General features: G+C 44.5%; 1 protein-coding gene across 1 annotated transcript in view; it reads left to right on the forward strand.

The window, feature by feature from the left end:
• Positions 1-23,101, forward strand: part of SLC12A9 (solute carrier family 12 member 9) — an 843,978-nt gene that overhangs the window by 99,180 nt on the left and 721,697 nt on the right. Inside the window, exon 2 of the mRNA XM_044076336.1 lies at positions 9,796-9,930. Coding sequence (XP_043932271.1) covers positions 9,796-9,930 — 135 coding nt within the window. The remainder of the gene's footprint in view (positions 1-9,795; positions 9,931-23,101) is intronic.

Here is a 23,101-nt window from a genome sequence, read left to right on the forward strand (position 1 = left end):
CTGTGCTTGAATCAAGTACAAGGAACTGATACAGCAGAACCGCATATTCCTCCGATATTACAATACTTAACTGAGATGCTTGACAAGGCCTATCTTTTTCATCAATCAAAATCCATGCCTCTGCCATTTCGGCTCATTACAATACAGAGCCACCAATCTTTTGTCATCCTTTACTAAAGCAGTATCTTAGAGGAGCCAAAAATTTAAGGCCTCCTAGAAGATCACCATTACCTGCATGGGACCTCCAATTATGTGTTGGTACAGCTCACCCTGCCTCCATTTGAACCAGCTGCTACCGCTGATCTAAAGTTCTTATCATGGAAGACAGCTCTGCTACTAGCAATTACTTCAGCAAGAAGGGTTTCAGAGCTACAGGCCCTCATGGCTGTAGAGCATTTTATCATATTTTACCCGGACAGGGTGTCTCTGAGGACAAATCCTACTTTTATGCTTAAGGTTGTTTCCAGTGTGGCTCTTAACCAAACAATTCATCTGCCAACTTTTTATCCAAATCCGCAGAACAAAGGGGAGAGAATTTTGCATTCCTTGGATGTACACAGACAGTTAAGATTCTACTTGAGCAGGACTAAAGCTCTAAGAAAAACTGAGCAATTACTAGTGTCATATGCTGCAAAATCAGAAGGAAAGGCTATTTCAAAGCAGACCATTTCAAAGTGGATAAGCCATTGCATATGTTTCTGCTACTTACACCATGGGAATCCTGTGCCCAAGGGCATTAGGTCTCACTACACCAGGGCTGCAGCTACTTCAGCAGCCTTTCTCAGAGGAGTACCAACCAAGGACATTCTAGAGGCTACTACTTGGAGTTCTGTTCACACATTTTCAAAGCATTACCATTTGCCTCTCTACTCTTTAGTCCAGGGCAGGCTTTGCCACTGCAGTGCTGCAGTGCCTTATAGCCTCACCTAATGCTGTTTAGCTCCATTCTCACAACCATAGCTTTGGGATTCTACCCAAATGTAATGACTGCAACAGTGAAACACGAAGAACATAGTACAGTTGTGTACACTTACCATAAATGGAGATGTTCGTGTGTATTCAGTGTTGCAGTCCAGGTTACCCTCCCGCCATCCCCCTGTCATTCTACAGTTTATCTTTCCTTCTCCATCTTCTACAACCTATGTGATGTATTTGCTTGTAGATGAAAGTAAAGTTTATATTGATGCATGTATTTATATATATATATATATATATATATATATATATATTTAGAATATTGCTACCTTTTTGGGGGCACCTGACATCGGGGGCAAGAAAAACTAAAGAAAATGGCGTCGGCTGCATGTTTTATACCCTTGATGACCTGATGTCATGGAAGAGAAGACAGCAACCGATGCAGGACCCAAGACTTTGGAATTCAGGCCGACTGAGGGCAACCTGCCAGCAGATTACCCAATTAATGACTGCAACAGTGAATACACTAAAACATCTACATTTATGGTAAGTGTACACAACTGTACTTTTTCAGTACTGTCGTTTGCAGAAATCCTGCTTTGACATTGGACAGGAATGTAAAATCTTTTGGTACTTGCTCAAGTGAATGGACCTTCATGACATAATCTCCATTTGTAGGACAGTAATGTTACTGCGGGTTTAGTCATCATTGTATGTAGTTAATATTAATGAATTAGAGTTTCTTTAGATGTTACATTTGACAGTCCTTATCTGAAGACCATGTATTTCTTTCATTCTTGCCTATGAAGTTTTTTTGTAGTTAACCTAAGTCTAGTACATGCCTGCTTCTACTCTTCTACTAAGTGGCTGTTGTCTTTCAGCTGTAAATGTCTTAGAGCCAATGACAGAACCCATGACATTGCCATAGCACCTTTGGATGTTCCTTCTGTGCTGTCTTTGCCTTTGGCACCATTAGTCTCATCAGAGTCTATGCTGTTGATTCCAACCCCACACCTAGGGTTGACAAGGTAGGTTGTAGGAGGTCTATGCCAAGTCTTGTCCAAATGTTTTTCGGGCCATTGTCAAGATTTACACACTACATTTGATCCGGTTGGATACCAGGGCTGTGGGTGTCAGTGGTCAGTATTGATCCTGTGCCCCTCACTTTAGTACTGAGGCATATATCAGTACCAATGCAGTCAACCCCAGTGGCTATGGTCCTAGGTAGGTCCTTCAGTGTTAAGGAGACCTAGGATCTTTGAGCTGAAACAGGCACCTGCTCTATTGGTTCATTCCCTCCACACCTCTGATCTAGGGTATAACAGCTTATATCCTATGCAGAATATAACACATGCAGCCAAGGCTACTGCAGCAGTGATTATTTGAATGTCTGCTATTGTGGTAAGTTTACGTACACAACTATGCTTTGGTGGTGTCAATCGTGAGATCCTATGACAGATAAGACTTTCAGGGACTTGGTAAAATCACTTGTGGTGGACACAACCAGGTAATCTTTTAATAAGTTATCCATTTCTGTCACCCTTCCTAACAGCCATACTCACCATGGACGTGTCTGCTCTGGGGTGGTGGGGCCACTGTTTAGACAAGACGGTCCAAGGAACATGAACAATGGAGTCCAGATTGCACATAAATATATTGGAGAGAAGGGTAGTCTGCACAGCATTACAAGCATTCCAAGACCGCCTTCCCCGAGATGTGACATCTATCCATAGGTTCATAGGTGTTTAATAGGCTAACAACCACAAGGGCTTTTTTAAGCCTAGCCATACATTCCAAATCTCTGACTAGCTCTGCTGCCCTTGATAAGTGTAAGCATAGGCCTGGGAGATGAACCATTTACAGGTTACCTGTTTGCATCAGAGATATAGGTGTCAAACCAGGGATGAATTTCTGGACAACATGGCAGTGGTACGATGCATCTACAAGCAGGGCAGAGCAAGATTCCATACACTCTTGAGAAGCAATAAGAGTTCTGGAAGGGGTCATATCTTCACATCACTAACTGATAGCAAAGCACATTTTGGGGATAACCAGTGTCATTGTTGATAATTTGAGCAGATGCATTTTTCATTTTCGGGAAAGCCTTGCTGCGAGCGCTTCACTTCACACTTGAACACCAAATGCAGCAACTTGTTTGGTTTATGTACATATGCTGTAACCTACCCACTCACCTGTCCTCCTATAAATTATCATTGTCTGCAAAGACCAGGAGGAGCACCACAGACCTGATAACTGTCTAATGAGGTGTAATTTTCCCTTTTTATGCTGCATGTTGATGTTCTTCGTGTTTCACTGTTGCAGTCATAACTGTAGGGTACTCCTGCCGGCAGGCAGCCCGAGGTAGGCCAGAATCCCAAAGTCTGGGTCCGGCGTCGGCTGTATAAGCTAGTATCCTGACGTCAGTACGCCTTGGTACATAGCCCTCAGCCGACGCCATCTTCTCCAGTCTTTCTTGCCGTGCGGTGGAAAGCAGCTCGCAAAACGTTGGTTGGCGATTTTCGAACAGCGTATTTGGTCGTTGTCGGTCCGAAGTTCTTACTTCTCTTCTCAAAGCTAAGTACCCCGTTGGGGAATCTTTTTCTTGTTCCTCCGATGTCAGAAGAAGTTAATAATTGTATAGCGTGTGGGAAACAAATACCTCATAAAGATTTCCACTCTTACTGTCTACCTTGCTTAGGCCCTGACCACGACGTTTCTTGTTGTCGGTTCTGTGCCAGGTTCAACTCTCGTACTATCAAGCGCAGGTACGATTGGGCTTTAAATTATTTTGGCAGACACTTCAATTACAGAATGTCGTCGGACACTACCGGAGTTCAAAAGAAGCGCAAAGACAAAGACAGGCTTCCGAGGTCCAAACAGGACTCATTGCAGCTGGAGCCAGCGTCCGGTTCGGCTGTCGTCAGTGAGGCGCTTTTGCAGCCCCTGTCGTCCGCCACTTCTGAACCGATGGCCGATACGGACTCCCATGGGGAGCCATCAAGGCCCACTATTTTAACTGCTGCAGGACCTTCGGACGTCACTCCTTCAGATGGGTCCGGAACCGCTGTGCAGGTACCGGCTTCTGAGGGGGTTTTCAGGCCTACTCATATCACTATTTCAAAGGCAAAGGCAAAGACAAAGACTCCTACTAAGTCTCAAGTTTCAGCTCAAGCTGCTTCTGAATCCACTCCCAAGACACAAAAACAATTATTGAGGATGGCTGAAGATTTGCTTACAATGATTAGGGGTTCTCACCCCCCTCCTGAGAAAAGGCCTCGACAGGATGTTACTCTGGATTCCTCTGACCAGGCTTCTGTATCTTCTGTTTCTTCCTCTGATCAGGACTATTCCTTTCCCCCTTATGAGGATTCGGATGCTGAGGATTCTTTGCCCTCGGCCTCTCCGCCTGAGGATTTTTCTTTTGGAGAAACCTTGCATGAGATGAGGGAACATTTTCATTGGGAAGGACAGGAATATTCTGCTTCCAAAAAGAGGCTTAGAGAATTTCTTCTTCTTCCTCAGCATAGGCCTTTAGCTATCCCTCCTGTCTTGGACATTGTAGATGATGCTTTTTCTGAGGCTAATTTGAATCCTGATTCCATGCCTCCTGCTCCTTCTAAGCCTGATAGATTTTATAGGGTTCCTGACTCTCATTTATTTTTATTTAAAACCCTTCTGCAGATCCTGAAACTATTTCTCAGGGTTCTAAGGCTGCTAAGGTTGCTACTTCTAAAAATCCTATTCCCTCTGAGAAGGATTCTCGTGCTTTAGACAGGTGGGGTAAAAGGTATATACTTCTGCTACCCTGTCTGTAAGGGCTTTAAATTGCCAGTTTCATATGTTTAAATATCAGCAATTTCTTTTGTCTGTTTTAAAGCAAAAGCTTGCTTCCCTTCCTGCTTGTGCAGAGGATAAGGAACTTCAGGATGTTTTGCATGCTACTGAACAGGTTAACAAGCATAGCTTACATTGTGGTTTTGATGCTTTGGATGCTTCTTGCAGGGCTGCTGCCTCTGGTATTGTGATTAGGAGACATGCCTGGCTTCGTGAACAAAGTTTACCTGAACAGGTTAAGGCTAAGTTATTAGATGCCCCTGTTCAACAAGATGTTCTTTTTGGTTCTAAGGCTGAGGAGGTTATTAAAAAGATGGAAGAAAAGGCAAAATCCATGCAGACTGTAAAAGATTTCTTGCAAGTTCAGCCTCCTAGATTTTCCAGGAATTGGCCCTCTAAAAATTGGTCCTTTCCCACGTCTGACAGGCCTCAAAGGGGAAGATATAGACGCTCAGAGGTCGTGGTCAAGGCCAGACCTCTTACAGATCTAGACAATGGACTGCTTCTTCACCTAGAAGGGGAGAAGACAGATCCCAATCTCAAAGAAAGCAAACTCAATGACTCTCTCGGTTGGGCTTCAGGACCCCTTCACCTGGACGCCCCTCTCGGAGGAAAACTGTCTCTTTTTTACAGAAATTGGACTCATATTACCCAGGACAGATGGGTATTGGATGTGATTTTAAAAGGTTACAAGTTCCACTTTCACACTTTGCCAAGGACTCACGGTTGGCCAGATCTGCCAAAACTTCAATGGTCAGAGGCCTTAACTCAAGTGGATGCTCTTCTGGCCATGAGAGCCATAGAGCCTGTTCCACTCTCGGAAATGGGAAAAGGGTTTTATTCAAGGCTGTTTCTGGTTCCCAGAAAACAAAACTCATGGAGACCTATTCTGGACCTTTCTGTGTTAAACACCTTTTAGGAAATTCCAAAGTTCAAGATGCTTACTCTGCAACAGCTAATTCCAATGCTCTCTCAGGACGCCTGGATGGTGACATTGGACTTAAAGGAAGCCTATTTGCATATCCCTATCAGACAAGAACGCAGGAAATTCCTCAGATTCAAGGCAGGTTCGAGGCACTTTCAATTCTCTGTTCTGCCCTTTGGTTTATCTACTGCCCAGAGTCTTCACCAAGTGCCTGGCACCAGTAGTGGCTTACTGCAGACTTCAGGGGATCCAGATTTACCCCTATTTGGACGACTGCCTTATTCAGGCAGACAGCAAAGATCTTCTGCTTCAACATCTGGACTTTGTTCAACATCTTCTCCTACTACTGGGATTCTCAGTGAACATAAAAAAGTCACATTTGATCCCTTCTCAACAAATGGTATTCTTGGGAGCCCTCTTAAATACAACCTTACAAAGGGCCTTCCTCACTCCAGAAAAACAAACTCAGCTGGCTTCTACTTTCAACACCTTGGCAACTCTATCTCAGCTCACTGCAAGGAAATTCCTGCAGGCTCTGGGCTACATGGCTTCCTGCATTCTGTTGATTCCAAACGCAAGGCTTCACATGAGAAAGCTTCAATGGTATCTGAAAAGTGTATGGTCACAGCATTACCACGATCTGGATATTCTGATTCCTCTGATCCCCTGCCTCCAGAAGGAGTTCCTCTGGTGGTCCAGGGCTTGCTCTTTAAACGAAGGAAAACCTTTTCGTCTACCTCAACCTACTCAAATCCTAACCACGGACGCCTCGGATTATGCTTGGGGAGCACACTTTCTAGACAATTGCCAGCAGGGAACCTGGACAAAGGACCATCTGCACTGGCACATCAATCTGAAGGAAATGTTGGCAGTTCAAAATGCCCTTTTAGCCTTCAAAAACCTTTTACAACCAGGGCCTCTGCTAATTCGCACGGACAACACCACGGTCATGTGGTACATCAACAAGCAGGGGGGTTCTCATTCATACCCCCTTTGCAGACTAGCTATGGGGTTATGGGACACAGCTCTAAATTTGAATCTGCATTTCCAGGCTCAATTCATTCCAGGGAAACAGAATCTCTTAGCAGACAGCCTGAGCAGAAACATTACAGATCGTCACGAATGGATGCTAGACACCAGCTTGTTCAACAGGATTACTGCAGTTTGGGGATGTCCCCAGATAGATCTGTTTGCATCCCATCTCAATCATCAGCTGCCTCGCTTTTGCACCAGGTCCTTCCACAAAACAGCATGGAGAGTGGATGCCCTGTCCTTCAGCTGGAGAAGCCTTTCAGCATATGCCTTCCCTCCTCTTCCTCTACTGCCTCGGGTACTACTGAAGATAAAACAGGACAAGCCCAAGTTCCTCATCTTGATTGCTCCAAATTGGCCTCGACAGTTTTGGTATCCAACCTTAAAGCTCCTGTTCTCGGGGCCTCCTTGGATTCTCCCACTGAACCCTTCGCTTCTGTCCCAGCATCAGGGTCAGTTACTACATTCCAATCTCAAGACCCTTTGCCTGGCGTATTGGCTCTTCAAAGGAATTTGATTTCCTCTAGTCTTCCCAAACAAGTTTTGGATGTTCTTTTGGAAGCTAGACGGCCTAGCACCAGGAAATCCTATGCCTCTAAATGGAAGAGGTTTTCTATTTGGATGCAGGACCGAGGCTCTGTTCCTCAGATTCCTGATCTCTCCTCTATTTTGCTTTACCTTTCGGAACTTTTATCTAAAGGACTTTCCTTTTCTTCCATTAAGATACATGCTTCTGCTATCTCTGCGCATTACAGTTCTGATCCTCCTGTTTTTTCTCATCCGAAAAACTTACTTTGCCTCCTTTTGAGCCTGCTGCATCTTCCGATATTAAGTTTCTATCCTGGAAGACTGTTCTTTTGTTAGCATTGACCTCTGCCAGAAGGGTCTCAGAGTTACAAGCTCTCATGGCTGTGGAACCATACCTTATTTTCCATCAGGACAGAGTATCCTTGAGGACCAATCCTACTTTCATGCCTAAGGTGATTTCGAAAGTGGCTTTAAATCAGACAATTCACCTTCCTACTTTCTTTCCAAATCCTCAAAATAAAGGGGAAAGTATTTTGCATTCATTGGATGTGCACAGACAGTTACGATTTTACTTGGACAAGACTAAAGATTTCAGAAAGTCTAACCAATTGTTTGTTTCCTTTGCCTCCAGTTCTCTTGGAAAACCTATTTCTAAACAAACTATTTCCAAATGGATTGCTTATGGAATCAGATTCTGTTACACTCATCATGGGAAACAGTTTCCAGGGACCATTAGAAGTCATTCTACTAGAGCAGCTGCTACTTCTACAGCTTTCCTCAGAGGAGTCCCTACCAAGGATATCTTGGAAGCTGCCACTTGGAGTTCTGTGCATACTTTTCCAAGCACTACAATCTCCCCTTGTTTTCTAAGTCTAGGGCAGGCTTTGCCTCTGCTGTCTTGCAGGGTATTCTTGCCTCCCTTCTTCTGTCTAAGCCTCCTCCCCTCTTCACTGCTTTGGGATTCCACCCTACAGTTATGACTGCAACAGTGAAACACGAAGAACATAGTACAGTTGTGTACACCTACCATAAATGTAGATGTTCGAGTGTCTTCACTGTTGCAGTCGGGTTCCTCCCTCCTATCCCCTCTTTTCTCTTATTTGTGGTGTATTTGTGTTTCCTTGTTGGATTCATTTTTGATTTGTTGGGGACTTCTGACATCTAGGGCAAGAAAGGCTGGAGAAGATGGCGTCGGCTGAGGGCTATGTACCAAGGCGTACTGACGTCAGGATACTAGCTTATACAGCCGACGCCGGACCCAGACTTTGGGATTCTGGCCGACCTCGGGCTGCCTGCCGGCAGGAGCACCCTACAGTTATGACTGCAACAGTGAAGACACTCGAACATCTACATTTATGGTAGGTGTACACAACTGTACTTTTTTCAAAGTGGAGGCAGAATTTGTTTTTTTTCTGTAGTGTTTCTACAGGCTGCAGCTGGAGAATCTTGTGAAGACAGAGGTGTTATGGGAGGAGCTGAAGCTAATGGGAGAGCGTTCGGTGACCAGACCAACAGTTGCAGTGTATGGACAGAGACCATCTTAAAAAGTATTATGGCCTAACAAACATTCATAGTAAGAACCATCGACACAGGCCTGCATAGCTGGGTTACAGTCTCATCCAGTCTCTCTCTCACTCTCTCTTTCTCTGAGCCTCTTGTAGATTCCTATGGCTTCCTCTTGATGTCAACTTCCAGTTTTTCCATCCATTCTGCTATTTCTCTTCCAGATCCACTACTCCAAACATTAAATCTCCCTCCAAGAAGGGCAAACAGCACTCTGCAGGTTTTTTCCCAAGGCCTCATATTGTAAACCTTTAATTCTTCATTAGGTAAACTGGCTCCCTGTTTAAATGTCTGCTCTTTTAACACCAAGTGACGTTTCCCAAAAAAAAAAAAAAAAGTTTTTCTCCTTTTAAAATTGCCCCTGTGCCCCTAGTGTATGGGACAAACCACGCCCCCAACTTAAAAATGCTAACTCTGAGATCATCATAAATAAAAGAAAAAGGGGGTAGTCTAAGAAATGACCTTCATAAACAATGTATTCAAATCTGTTTTTTGGTCCTTGAGTCTCCGCATTACGGAATTTGCTACAGTGAGTCCTGGTATGTCAGTTACCAAGTAAACCTGCTGTGGATAATATAGCAGTTTCAAAATCTGTCTGTCCCATTAAAGAAATATGCTGCATTACATATATATGTCTGTCTCCCATGGAGAGCAGTATGCAGTGTTATGACTTGAGTCCTATGAGGTTTTGGAGTCTTGTAAATTGTGAAGCAGACTTTTATTGTAGGCAGGACTTCTTTGTTTTATTGTTTTACTGTTTACACTGATGTATAGGTATTGGTACTGTATGTGTTATGCTAACCTGATGTTGCTATTCAAAAAGACCATTCCTGCTGATACACTGCTGAGTACATAATCTCTTCCAGTTCCTGTGTTGGTAACACCTTTGCAGGCTGGAGTACCAGAGTTAGCTAACTAGGGTAGAGTTTAAGTTCTGCTTTGACTTCTGGGTTGTAGAACTGTGTCTTTAATTCTTCCATGTTCATGCAATTTTTCAGGTTTTGTCATTGGCCATGCAGGATTTCTTCAAGCCGTCCTGATGCTGGTTGTTGCCTACATAATTATCAGTCTGACTGTACTCTCGGTGAGTGCCATTGCTACAAATGGAGCTGTGCAGGGAGGAGGTGCTTACTGTATCCTTTCAAATAAGTGACTGCATCTGTACTGAAGTTCTAGAATGTTCTGTAGTTCATACAGTCATTTGCAGAAGAGCATACAGATTATAAAAATCAATTAGGATTGCTTGCTTCTAAAGATTCCAGGTATAGTATATTGCCCGTATGATATTCTGAGTTAATTTTTTTCTAGTTGGCATAATCTTTTTTCCAGAGACATTTTCAGGTATTCCATCAAGATCATGTTTAATATTTGCTGTATTCTTTTATGAAGTATTTGATCATTTCATTTAGTTAGCATAGAATCCTGTGAAGTTGTACAGCTGTCTTCTCAAGAGTACTTTTATCAGTATGGAAATGTATATGTTTTTCTATGCATTAGAAGAACTATTTGAGTCTGTCGGTCTCTTTTTTTTTTTTTTCTTTTCTTTGGCCCCTTCCCAGCCTGGGAAGCTACAGTCTGCATCCTATAGATCCAGTTGCTCCCCTATGCTGCCTGTCCATGATGCCCATATGACACTGTGGGGGTGAGCTCTCTCTCTCGCTCCCCTCCACCCCTCTCTCCTTCTCCAGTGGTAATGTGCCTTTAGCAGTGGGATGAGTATCCTTCACTGTACTTGGGGGTACTAGGAGTTTTCACTATATATCTACAACCATCCCCTTTTGATAAACTGCCAGAGTGTGCTGCTGTGCCCTCTAATGCTTAGTCTAATGTGGGAGCATGCTTCTAAATGCCTGTACTGCTCAGCTGAACTGAGAACATTCCTTTGCTGTGTTTACTGTAACCTGCCCCCCCGTTTTCTGTATTTCTGGGCTTGCCAGGAGCTGGCACACAGTGGTACAGTCACCTCTTTTGTGTGTGTGACTGGTGCTAGCCCTCACCCCCATCTCTCCCAGACTGGCACTTCCAGTACTAAGGTGCTACTCAAACCTAGATCAAATAGGGCACAGTCAGGTCTTTTAGCCTTCAGCAACATAAAGACAGCTAAGCAGGCAGGCAAACTGTATTTTGTTCTAGTTGTTTCTACAGTACCTAGTACTAAGTGTGATGCAGAAAGCCATAGAAAACCAATGTAGCACTTCTGAAAACTGTAACTGTGTTTTAAGTTTGAAGTGGAACATTAAATGGTTTGTGCTTCTAAATGTGATTTAGAACTAACTGTACTGTGAAAGAAGTGGGACCACACTCACTATTGTAGCATGATGTATGGGTGCCGCTTTAGAGTTCATTTTCGTTCTGTTTCATTAATGTATAGCGTGTAGAAACCTAAATAATTTGTAAAAATGATAGACTGGTAAAGGCAAGCAACAACTATGTATAAAAGAAGATACAAACATTTTCACATCATAAAGATCTTTACCCCCCCCCCCCCTCAAAAAAGAAGTAAAATAAGTCGCAAAGAATCTTTGTCAAGATTTAGCTTAGAATCCGGATAACCCTCTATTCAGTGATACGAGAAGAACCTCCTAATCTAACCCTAATCTGGGAAGGAAGAACCAGAGACAACTGAGCCAGATACACAAAGAGCAAACTTGGGTTCATCAAAATGTTACATATGCTGGTTTGCCACTGTCTAGCAGTTTGCTTACAGAATTAAGGAGCTGCTAACGAGCTGTTTCCTGTTATCCAGTGGTGCAACATTTGATTCTTTGTGTCTCTGAGCAAGTCACTTAACCAAACACTGCTCCTGGGCTGAGCCTGGAAAGAGTTCTTGGAGATCAGTGGTCTACCCTATAAAACAAATACCAGTGAAATAAAATTAGTCTGAAGTGGAAAAGTTCTGTCGGAAGAATATTGGCTTTCAGTTTTATGTTTGTGACTGGTGCAGAGCAGAATGCCTGTTCTGTTTGTCATCATTCATATGCATCCTTCATCAGAAAAACAAGGAACCCTCAAATCTATTACAATACAAGCAACTCTATAACCAGGCAAAACATCTAATAACCATTGATAAAAAAGCCCACTACCTTCACCTACAAATCCAGCATAAAAATAATCCCAAAAAATTCTTGTCCTCCATCAGCCAACTATTACACCCAGGCTCGCAAAGCAACCCATCCTCTGGCCCACACAAAACCCCTACCGAACTTGCCACCCTCTTCAGTTCCTACTTCATTGACACCATAGCTAACCTAACCGCCACCTTTGCTACAGTTAATATCACCACCACCAAGACAGCTGATGGCCAGATCATCCCAGAAATAAAAATCCTACCCTCAACTCCAACCTAAAAAAACTCCGCCATACCCACCGCCACAATAAAAAAAACTTTTAGTTAAGCTAAAACCCAGTACTTTAGCCCGACAGTCTGGCCCCACACTTCCTGCAGCTAGCTGCAAACTCTTTAGTGTATCCCATCAGCATACTCGTTAACAGATTGATTAAAAAATGCCTTGCCCCAGACATCTGGAAAAAAACATTTAATCTGAAGTAGTTACTTCATTTGATCTGCAACCTGTGGGTAGTCTGATCCAACCTCGGATCCGAACCGGCAGCTTTCCAAGATCCAAGATCTGAGCTCCTAGCTCCTCCCCCCTACCCATAATCCCTTACTACCAACCACATTACCTCAGATCGTTTTTTGCCGCGGCTAAAGACAGTTGCTTCATAGTGAAGAGCGCCTGGCCTGGTGAGATTGTTCTAATTATAGACTTTTTTTTGTTGGTTAAACTTGTGTGTGTGTGTTTTAAAATCAAACCCTTAAAAACCCTTTTAAAAAAAAACTAATCTTCTTTTAGTTTAACTTTATCTCTCCCCCCCCTAGTGTTTGGGTGTGTGTGTGAGAGGGCTTTATGGCTGAAGGATCTAAGGCCATATTTTCAAAATGTACTGAGTGTGGCCACAAGCTTTCCCCAGCTGATGGCCACACTCAGTGCGTTTTGTGCCTGGGGGCAGCCCATCTATCGGAGGCCTGCTAGATATGTGCGGCCTTCAACCCCCGGGCACTCAGGGACAGGAAGAGCAAGCTGATCCTGGCAGGAAAACTCCCCCAGGAATCGGCTTCTTCTTCCTCTCCCAGCCGGGTTCAAGCTACTCCTGTAGCTTCGGCGCCGGCTACTCCCTTAGCTGTACCCGGGACTCAACCTCCCTTATCAGGTACCAGCTCTGTGGAGTCTAGTGCTTCTTCCCACAGGGAGAAGAAGCACAAAGACAGAGAGGGTCACAGATCAAAAAGGCGGGCCGAGTCTCATCCCTTGGCTCCGCCTGAGAAAATTCTGAAGTCCCCAGTGAGGGTCTCCAGATCCTCGTCCTCTCGGCTCCGTTCACCTTCTTTTTCTCCGGAGCCAGAGGAGGAGGATAGGTCTCCCTCGAGGTCTTCGAGGCGGCCCTCCCGGCCCGCCTCAACTGCCTCTTCGCGGTCTACACGGAGCATCTCCGAAGCAGACATGGATCGGATGATGCGAAGATTTCTGCAGACCCAGATGCAGATGGGGATGCTCTTGCCTCCCCCCCCCTTTGGGAGGGAGTGCAGCCCCCATTTTTGCCCCAATCGCTCCTTCTCCGACCCGTTTTCGGGTCTCGGAGTTGTCGGATCCAGGCCCTTTCAGACCCGGGGATACGTCGGCGCCGATAGCGATTGTGTCTTCGCCGACTATACCTTCGAGCTTGTCGGATCCGAGCTCTCGGGGCCGAGGGTTGAGCATCGGATCCGAGGGGGTGGTTGTGTCTTCGGCGCTGATTGGGTCGGAGCACACCACTACCTCGGGTCGGACTGCTTCGGCTCCGACCCCGATCCCATCCTCGGAGCCAGGGAGGTTACTTTCTCAGGCTGGGGACAGTGAATCTCCCTCTGCTTTTGAGGTAGTGGAGAGGGTACTATCGAGGGTATCCAGGTCCCCGACCGGGCCTTCGGATCCACCCATGCCCCCACTGTATCAGGGTCTGTCTTCGATCATCCGTCCATCTGGACAGCCTGCCCAAGCCCTCCAGTTGGTTCCTATGGAGGAACACCACCCTGTGGACGAGCCCTCTTCGGACAGTCCTGCCGAAGAGGCGCCTCGGAAGCATCAGTGCAAAAGGAGGCACCTGGACTCCCCGAGTCCATTACCACGGATACGAATTTGGATAATACGGAGGGCTCCCCAAGTTCACCACCTGAAGATGTCTCCTTCGGAGACATCATGGAAATGTTGCGTATAAGAGGGGGGTGGTCTGCCCAAAAGCCCTCCCTGGACGAGTCTGTATTTCTGGAGGCCTTTGAGGCAGGCCCATCTACCTCCTGGGTCCCCCCCCCCAGCCGACCCCTTGGTGGATCTAATTACCACCAGGGCTTGGAAAGACCCCGACACCATGGAGCCTATCCCTAGAAGCCCGGACAAGGTCCTCAGCCCTCCCTCTGATGGACCTTCTTGGTCCAAAGGTGCGCCGGTTGATGCTATGTTGGTGGCGGCGGCCACTAGGAAAGAACTTGCCCAGGAAAGTTCTTCGGTCCACCTGCCGGACAAGGAGTCCCGGGCGTTGGACTGTATTGGGAAGCGGATGTTTGCTTCAGCAACCTTTGCCATAAGGTCACTGAACTACATGGCACACACCATTAGGCTACAGCGTGACTTAATTAAAGAATATGCTGCAGCTCCTCCGGAGTCCATGTCGGTCCCAGACAAAAAGGTTTTTGAGACTCGAATGGCCACTCTAAAGTCCATATCAAACACATCTATGCGGCTTCTTTCCCATGCCACGGAAGGAGCCGCTAGAGCTAGCGGAGCTGGAGTGGTCTTACGACGTCACTCCTGGCTCCGCCTTTGCGACTTCACGGAACCCTTTAAGGCGTCCTCCGCGAACGCCCCTTATGATGGTTTGGCCTTATTTGGCTCAACAGTTCGCAACATGCTGGTCCAAAGCGAGAAGGATGGGAAGACGCTGTCGGCCGTCGGAGTCTGCTTCTCTAGCCCCCAAAGATCCTTCTCCAGGAATCAGAGGGGGCAAAAGAAGCTGTGGTTCCGTAAATCTCAGCAATCCCGTCCTGCTTGCAGACAACTCGTCCTCTAGAGGCAGAGGAGGACAAGGTGGACGCCGGCCCAGAGGCAGAGGGGGGCCGCGTAACTTCGGGTTTAGAGAACCTTTCTCGGACAGACCCGCGCAACAGCCCTGAGGGCTTGCCCGACTGTCCCTCTTTGGAGGCAGTCAGGGGGCGATTATTGGAGCACCTGTCAAACTGGGAGTCCATTACAACGGATCGATGGGTGCTCCGGATTATATCCAGAGGTTACACTATACCGTTAACACCCCCCCCAAACCCAAAGGTCTCCCCGATGTTCCACCCCATCAGAGGGAGTCCACAGCTCTGGAAATTTCAGAGTTGCTAAGAAAAAGAGCCATTCAGCCCATCCCCCCAGATCAGTCCGGGTTGGGTTATTACTCCAGGTTCTTCTTGGTGCCAAAGAAAACTGGGGACGTCAGACCCATCCTAGACCTCTCGTCCCTGAACCTGTTCATACCCAAGGAAAAGTTCCGGATGGTCACCCTCCAATCTATTCTCCCCCTTCTGCGGGAGAATGACTGGATGTGCTCGTTAGACCTCAAAGATGCGTACTACCATATACTAATGGACAGACGATCCAGGAGGTTCCTCCGCTTCCGGCTAGGAGCCAGTCATCATCAGTTCAGGGTTCTTCCATTTGGCCTAACCTCAGCCCCCAGAGTGTTTACCAAAGTCATGGCAGTGGTTGCAGCCCTCCTGAGACTCCAGGGCATTCAGGTGTTCCCTTACCTAGATGACTGGCTCCTCACAGCCCCCAACAGGCATCTACTGGGTGTGGCGAGAGATTACGCCCTCTCTCTGGCCGGTCGTTCGGGCATTTCAATGAATCTAAAGAAATCCTGCCTGTGCCCCACTCAAGCCTTAGAATTCATAGGGGTCAGGTTGGATACTCGGATCTCCAAAGTGGTTCTTACATCGGTCAGGCTGAACAATTTGTCTCTCCAAGTCTTAGACATTCTTCGGAGCCCCGCTCCTCCAGCAGAATTAGTCCTGAGGGCGCTAGGGTCTATGTCAGCAGCGATCGGCCTTTCTCTTCATGCCCGTCTGTGAATGCGAGTGTTACAGTGGACTCTCCAGGTCCAATGGTCGCTATCGGTCCATCCCTTAGACATGCCGATTCCCCTGAGCAGGGCACGCAGGGACTCCCTTCTTTGGTGGTTACAGGCACAGGAGCTCAAAGAAGGGAGACCCTTTGTGATTCCCCCAGTCAAAGCCACATTGACCACGGACGCTTCTTGCCTCGGGTGGGGCGGACATTACGTGGGCAAGTCCGTCCAAGGCACATGGACTCTTCTAGAGACTGCATTGCATATCAACATCCTAGAGATGAGGGCAGTGCTTTTGGCATTGCAAGCTCTTCATCACCTTCTTCCTCTAGGGACTATTGCAATCCAGACGGACAACATGTCCGTTGTCTGGTATATAAACAAACAGGGAGGGACCAGATCTTACCCCCTGTGTCGAGAAGCCATGAGAGTGTGGGAATGGGCGATTTCCACCAACCGCTTTCTGGTAGCAACGCACATTCCGGGACGGTCCAACATATTAGCGGACAAGTTGAGTCGGGTATTCCTCAGCCCTTACGAGTGGTCTCTGAATCCATTTGTCGCAAAGCAGATATTCCTCAAGTGGGGTCAACCTCGCTGCGACCTTTTCGCTTCTCCCCTAAACACAAAATGCAGCGATTACTTCGCGATAGTTCCCCCCCAGAGGGAAATCCCCCAGGGACGCTCTGGTTCATGCTTGGCCACCCGGTCTCCTTTATGCATATCCTCCTCTTCTTCTGATGATGAAATTCATCCAGAAAGCCTGTCGGTTGGGGAGCAGAGTGATTCTCATAGCCCCATTCTGGCCTCGACAAATCTGGTTCCCCTTTCTGCAGTCTCACAGTGTGGCTCCCCCATGGATTCTGGACCCCAGACCAGACCTAATCTTGCATCCGACGAGATGCCACACTCCGAACCTGGTCAACCTCAGGCTCACGGCGTGGTTGATCCAGTTCCGTTAATGGCTAGGACTCCCGGTATCTCGTCCCCTATTAAGGCCATTCTGGTGGCAGCTCATAAGCCATCCACCAGAAAGCTCTACAACAGTAAATGGAAATGCTTTTCCGTCTGGGCAAAGGATAAGGAATTGGATCCCTTTATGGTTCCTGTTCCCACTATCCTGGACTTCCTGTCCCTTCTTTTTAGACAAGGAGCTAGTGCGTCCACGGTTAAGGTCCAGCTAGCAGCCATCTCTCATTATCACGTAGGGGATGGCGTAGATTCTTTGGCGTCAGCAAAAATATGCAAGACCTTCTTAAAAGGCATGTTTCTCTTAAAGCCCCTATTAAGCCGGCAGTTCCTCCATGGGATCTTACCTTGGTCTTACAAGCATTAACAAGACCACCTTTTGAGCCGGTGGCCCCAGTGCCATTGAAATTCTTATCTTGGAAAATGGCTTTTTTGGTCGCTATTACTTCAGCCAAACGAGTCTCAGAATTGCAAGCTCTGTGCATTAAGCATCCATATCTTATTTTTCACAAAGATAGAGTGGCCCTCAGGACTAATCCTTCTTTTCTGCCTAAGGTAGCCACAGAGGCTAACATTAATCAGTCAATTAACCTTCCTGTTTTCTTCCCGAATTTCCAAAACAAGGGTGAATACACATTGCACAAATTGGATGTACACAGACAACTACGTTTTTACTTGCATAGGACTAAAGATTTTCGCAAGTCAGACCAGTTGTTTGTTTCTTATGCTAAGTCAGCCATGGGCAAACCAATTTCTAAGGTGACAGTGGCAAATTGGATCTCTCAGTGTATTAGACAGGGATACACTTCATCTGGGAAGCCAGCTCCGGTTGGCGTGCGTGCGCATTCTACTAGATCTGTGGCTACCGCGACGACTTTTTGGTCTAGAGTTCTGGTAGACAATATTTGTTAAGCAGCTACCTGGTCCTCTTCCCATACGTTCATTTCTCATTACAAACTGGACATGATCTCCAGAAGTAGGGCTTCCTTTGGCTCCGCGGTGCTTCGGAATATCCTTCCGTAGGGACCACCCAGGGTCTTTAGGTAAGCTGGGGACTCTGTCCCACAGGTTGCAGATCAAATGAAGTAACTACTTCAGATAAAGAAGTTATGTACTCACCATAACGTTCCATCTGAGTAGATACTTCATTTGTCTGCAACCGACCCCCCCCCCCCGCCATCCCCCAAACCTCGGTAAGGTATTGTTCCTTTGGAGATTTTTCTCCGTCTTTAGCCTATAGGGCAAAATAACCGATCTGAGGTAATGTGGTTGGTAGTAAGGGATTATGGGTAGGGGGGAGGAGCTAGGAGCTCGGATCTTGGAGCTTGGAAAGCTGCCGGTTCGGATCCGAGGTCAGATCCGACTACCCACAGGTTGCAGGCAAATGAAGTATCTACTCAGATGGAATGTTATGGTGAGTACATAACTTCTTTTTCTCCCCTTACACAAAAGCAGCACCAACACAGACACCACAAACATTCGACCCATAGCAATTCTGTCAGCCCTCTCTAAAATACTGGGAAAATGCATCCATGCTCAACTCCTCAACCACCTGCTTGAAAACCAAATTCTCTCATCCACTCAGCATGGTTTCAGACCAGGATACAGCACCACTACCGCCCTCCTCTCTTTCCTTGATGCAGTCAACTGGACATGGGATTCTGGTAAAAAAAATAATTGCTTCTCTTTTCCTTTACCTCTCCATAGCTTTCATTATCATTTCCCATACTATCCTCCTCACCTAAACTAAACTATCCACCGTCCACATTTCCCCACCTATCCTACAGTGGTTCAGTAGCTATCTCTCCAATAGGCAGCAGTCCGCCAAATGGCAACAATCTTATTCTCCCTTCCGCAGTACTTCCACAGGAGTACCCCAAGGCTCCATACTTGGTCCTCTCTTATTTAGCATCTTTATTAACCACTTTCACTCCACTCTCCCACAATGCTCAGTAATCCAGTATGCTGATGACTGCAAATTCCATCTCTGAACTCCAACAAATCACCCAGAATGCCTTCACCTCTACTGAATCCTGGATATATTAACAATCATATTGCCCTCAAGCCAAAAAAAAAGCAAAAAAAAAAAAACTGAACTAGTAATTTTTACCCCTAAGAAAACCACTCCCCTAGATAAAAAAAAAAAAAAAAAAAACTCTTCACTATGCAATCCCAAGACAAGACCACTATATACGTTGTCCCACACATTAAATTACTAGGCATTGTTACAGATGAAAACCTTAACTTTGACTTACACATAAACAATAACATCAAAAAAAAAAAACACCAAAAGCTCAGTATGCTGTACAGGCGCCAACCCTTTCTTAGCCTCTCTACTAGACAAACCCTTGCAACTGCATTTTTATTACCCTCTTTCCTTTATGATGCTCCTCTCCTCACTTGTTTGTTTGTGTCTTTCGGCTTTTCCCGGTTAGGGGTCGCCACAGCGGAACTCCGGTCCGCTAATGATTGGCAGTTGATTTTTTACATACTGGCTTGCCAGGCCTGATGCACAACCTTCAATGAAGGTACGCCCATTCACACATGTCTCCACGCAGAAGACGCTCTAGCTGAGAATCGAATCGGACAGCATCATACTGTGAGGCGACAATGCTAATGCCCCTCTCCTCACTAATATCCAAAATTCTACAAAATATAAACTTGATATGTGTTAGAACAGCATAGCCAAATTTGCCACCAAGGCTAAATTCTCATCCCACCACTGTAACTCACGGAATCAATTAGGCTGGTTAGAATGCCCCCACCATCTCTCATTCATCCAAATAACTACAGCACACAAAATAATCTACAGAGCCATAGACTGTACTGCTCTCTCAACTCTGCTTGCCAAATACCAAACCAGCAGGCAACTAAGATCTGAAAATCATCTACTTCTAAAAGTAGAAAGGCCCACCTTACCTCCTGGTCAACTCCTCTACTCCTTCACCATCGTTAAATTATGGAACTCACTTCCATCTTCTGTAAGAAACAAAGGCAGCACCACCACCTTCAATCAAATACTGAAAAGTTATCTCAACTCTTCCTGGCTATATGTAACTGCTCTATAACATAACCTCTGCCTTCTCGTATGATAACTAAACTCGTGCTTTTGGTTACTTGTGACTGATGATACTTTCTCCATATTTATTATTTTTTTTCATCACTTGTTGATACTGGTACAATAATGCTGATTAGTATATCTCTGTTTATACTGTGCAATAGTGCTGATTTAATGCATCTCTGTTTGTACCTCTCTGATTGAATTCATCTGGCAACCAACTAAATTCCTGCTTTTATGTATATGTTCTGCATATATTATTGTAATCACACCAACTAAATTCCTGCTTTTATGTATATAGTCTTTATATGTTGCTGTAATTTCTGTGTGTAACATTGTTTCTACTTCTGTACCAATTCATGTTTAATTTATTTTTCTGTATCTATGTACTTGTCGGAGCTTTTCTCCCCGGACCTCCACTGAAAATGGGCTCTTTTAGGCCAGTGGACTTTCCCGGTAAACAAATGCAATAAATAAAGTAAATAAATAAAATATGCACTTTGCCAGACTTACCTCCATAACTGGCTGACTTATCCTCTGCTCACTGTACATTTAGATTATGCACATTTTAGTCTGATGACTCCAGAGTTCCAGTAAGTGCCATATTATAGACATCACAAAGAGCTTTACAGCAGAACCAAACTCATCCTAGCAATGACCAGCACATGCATCAACATGTCCTCAAGGACATTTTGAGGATTCTTATACGAGATCAATTTAACATGCAGGGCAGGAGTGAGTAGAACGCTTCTAGGAGAACCAGACCAAGAAATAATTGGACTTGAGACTTGTTCCATCAGCCGTCCTATTGTGACAGTCTGGTTGAAATAAGTCCAGAGTACATCATGACAGAGATCTTTAGGTGAAATGATCTGACCAAAGTTTGCCTTTCATTATCTGGAGAAATTCCATAGCAGAGTCACATGATTTGGCATTGATCTGGTCATTTAACTCATCTGAGATGAGCCTTTTTTTGGATGCTCAAGTACAATGAATTTGACAAAAGTGAGGCATCTGTAGAAATATTCTGCATCCTTGTTTGAGGAGTTGGTAATTCTACTCTGCACTTGGTCTAGGTCCTATCAGGGGCAGAAAAAATTCTTTACATCTACATTGATACTGCCATGTCTGGGGCTCTGAATAACTGTGAACTTAGAACAGTAACAGCCAGATGATGCCCCGAATTCTCACTGAGCCAGGACTCCTAAATATCAGTTCTGCAAAATGTAATACATCGGTTACCAAAGCTGGAATATTTTTATGTGGACCTGACATTAAGTAACAGGATTGAATATGGATCAAGACACAGCAGGTCAGATTTAGAAATCATTTAATTTCAGACTCCACAAGTACCACAGTAAGGCAACACCTCATGGCAGTGATGGGTAACCCTGGTGTGGGAAAGTGAGTCTTGTAGCCTCTCCAACCTCTGCCCAGTTAGGTTTCTTAAACAACTTCAAAGTCATCCACGAGGAAACCATTGGCAGCTCAGATTGTTGGAGTACACAACTAAGATCACCAGAGTTGCACAGTCTCGTGAAGAAGGGGAAAAAGTAAATTGCAACCAAGATAAGTGAAGCACAAGGAATGTAGTACTGCAAAAAGCGAGAGCTCAAAAGTACCCAAAATTTGAAGTCTGTAATATTGTCAGACAAGGCAGAAAAAAAAAAACACTTCAGTGTGGTCTTACTAAAGTGTCCTAAAATTCCCCTCTTCACAGTGGGATGAGCCTAATCATCTCTGATCATGGACATCTGCTTTGGGAAAATACCCTGATCCCCACACAGCATTCCTCTGTAGTATGCTCGCTAATTGTTTATTTGGTACTGCTACCATCTTTGTGCTGTATTTTGTGTGTGTGCATGCATGCATGTCTTAAAAAATATAAATGTATTTAGATGTATGTGTGTGTGTGTGTGTGTCTAAATATATATATATATATATATATATATATATATATATATATATATATATATGTGTGTGTGTGTGTGTATGTGTGTGTGTGTGTGTGTGTATGTATGTATATATATAATATATATATATATATATATATATATATGTGTGTGTGTATATATATATATATATATATATATCTATATCTATATATATCTATATCTATATATATATATATATATATATATATATCCCCTTTGAAGCTCAAAATCCCATATAATTGAAACTCATTTTCACAAGACAAAAATATTGAAACCTTGAATTCCCAAACGGTGAATTTTTCCCCAGTGTAAGTAAACACTTGTCCAACATTCCCTTTTCTTCACTGTAGCGTGATCCCAAAGTTGGTATATATAGTTAGAGAGGGTATGGGGCATAGCCCCCACCTAGGTGGGTTATATTTACTACAGTGTGTTTTTTGTTTAATTTTAGACAAGTGTTTACTTACCCAGGAAAAAATTTGCTCTTCGGGAAATCAATGTTTTGGTATTTTTGTCTCGTGAAAATGAGTTTTGATTGAATGGGATTTCGAGGTTTAAAAGTAGATCCATGTACATATATATATATATATATATATATATATATATATATATATATATATGGTATATATAGAGTGTATACATATATGGATAATTATATATGTAAATATACACACATACGCATATGTAAAACTGTGTATGTATACATATAAAATTATATGTCTATAAATACTTTACATGTGTGTGTTTTTTGTGTGTGTGTATATGCGTGTATGTGTGTGCGTGTGTATATATATAGATATCTATATAAAATCGCACACACACGCATATATATGTACATATATGTGTGTGTATATTAGGCGCACTGAATTGGATTGTACATTGTGTTATCATTCTTTGATATCCTTTAGTGCTTTCTCATGTGTTACACATATGGAGTGTTCCCATACTGGCTTTGAAAGCAACTGAAGGGAAATCTGTTCTGCTGATTCCTTGTATTTGTATTCAAGCAGACAGTAGCTTTCATGCCCCTAGATGACATTACATATTAGTTATAGAAACACCCCTTAGACATAACAGAGGTCATCATCCTGTGAATACTATCTCATCATTTTTAACAACAGTTTTTCTTCTTAAATTATCATCAGTACTCTGCTTCCTGGGTTCACTGTACTGCATTACAAACCATTGGTGGCCGTCTTT

This window comes from Protopterus annectens, chromosome 7.part0 (genome assembly GCF_019279795.1).
Source record: "Protopterus annectens isolate FY-2018-M chromosome 7.part0, PAN1.0, whole genome shotgun sequence".
In the NCBI taxonomy this organism is placed as follows: Eukaryota; Metazoa; Chordata; order Ceratodontiformes; family Protopteridae; genus Protopterus; species Protopterus annectens.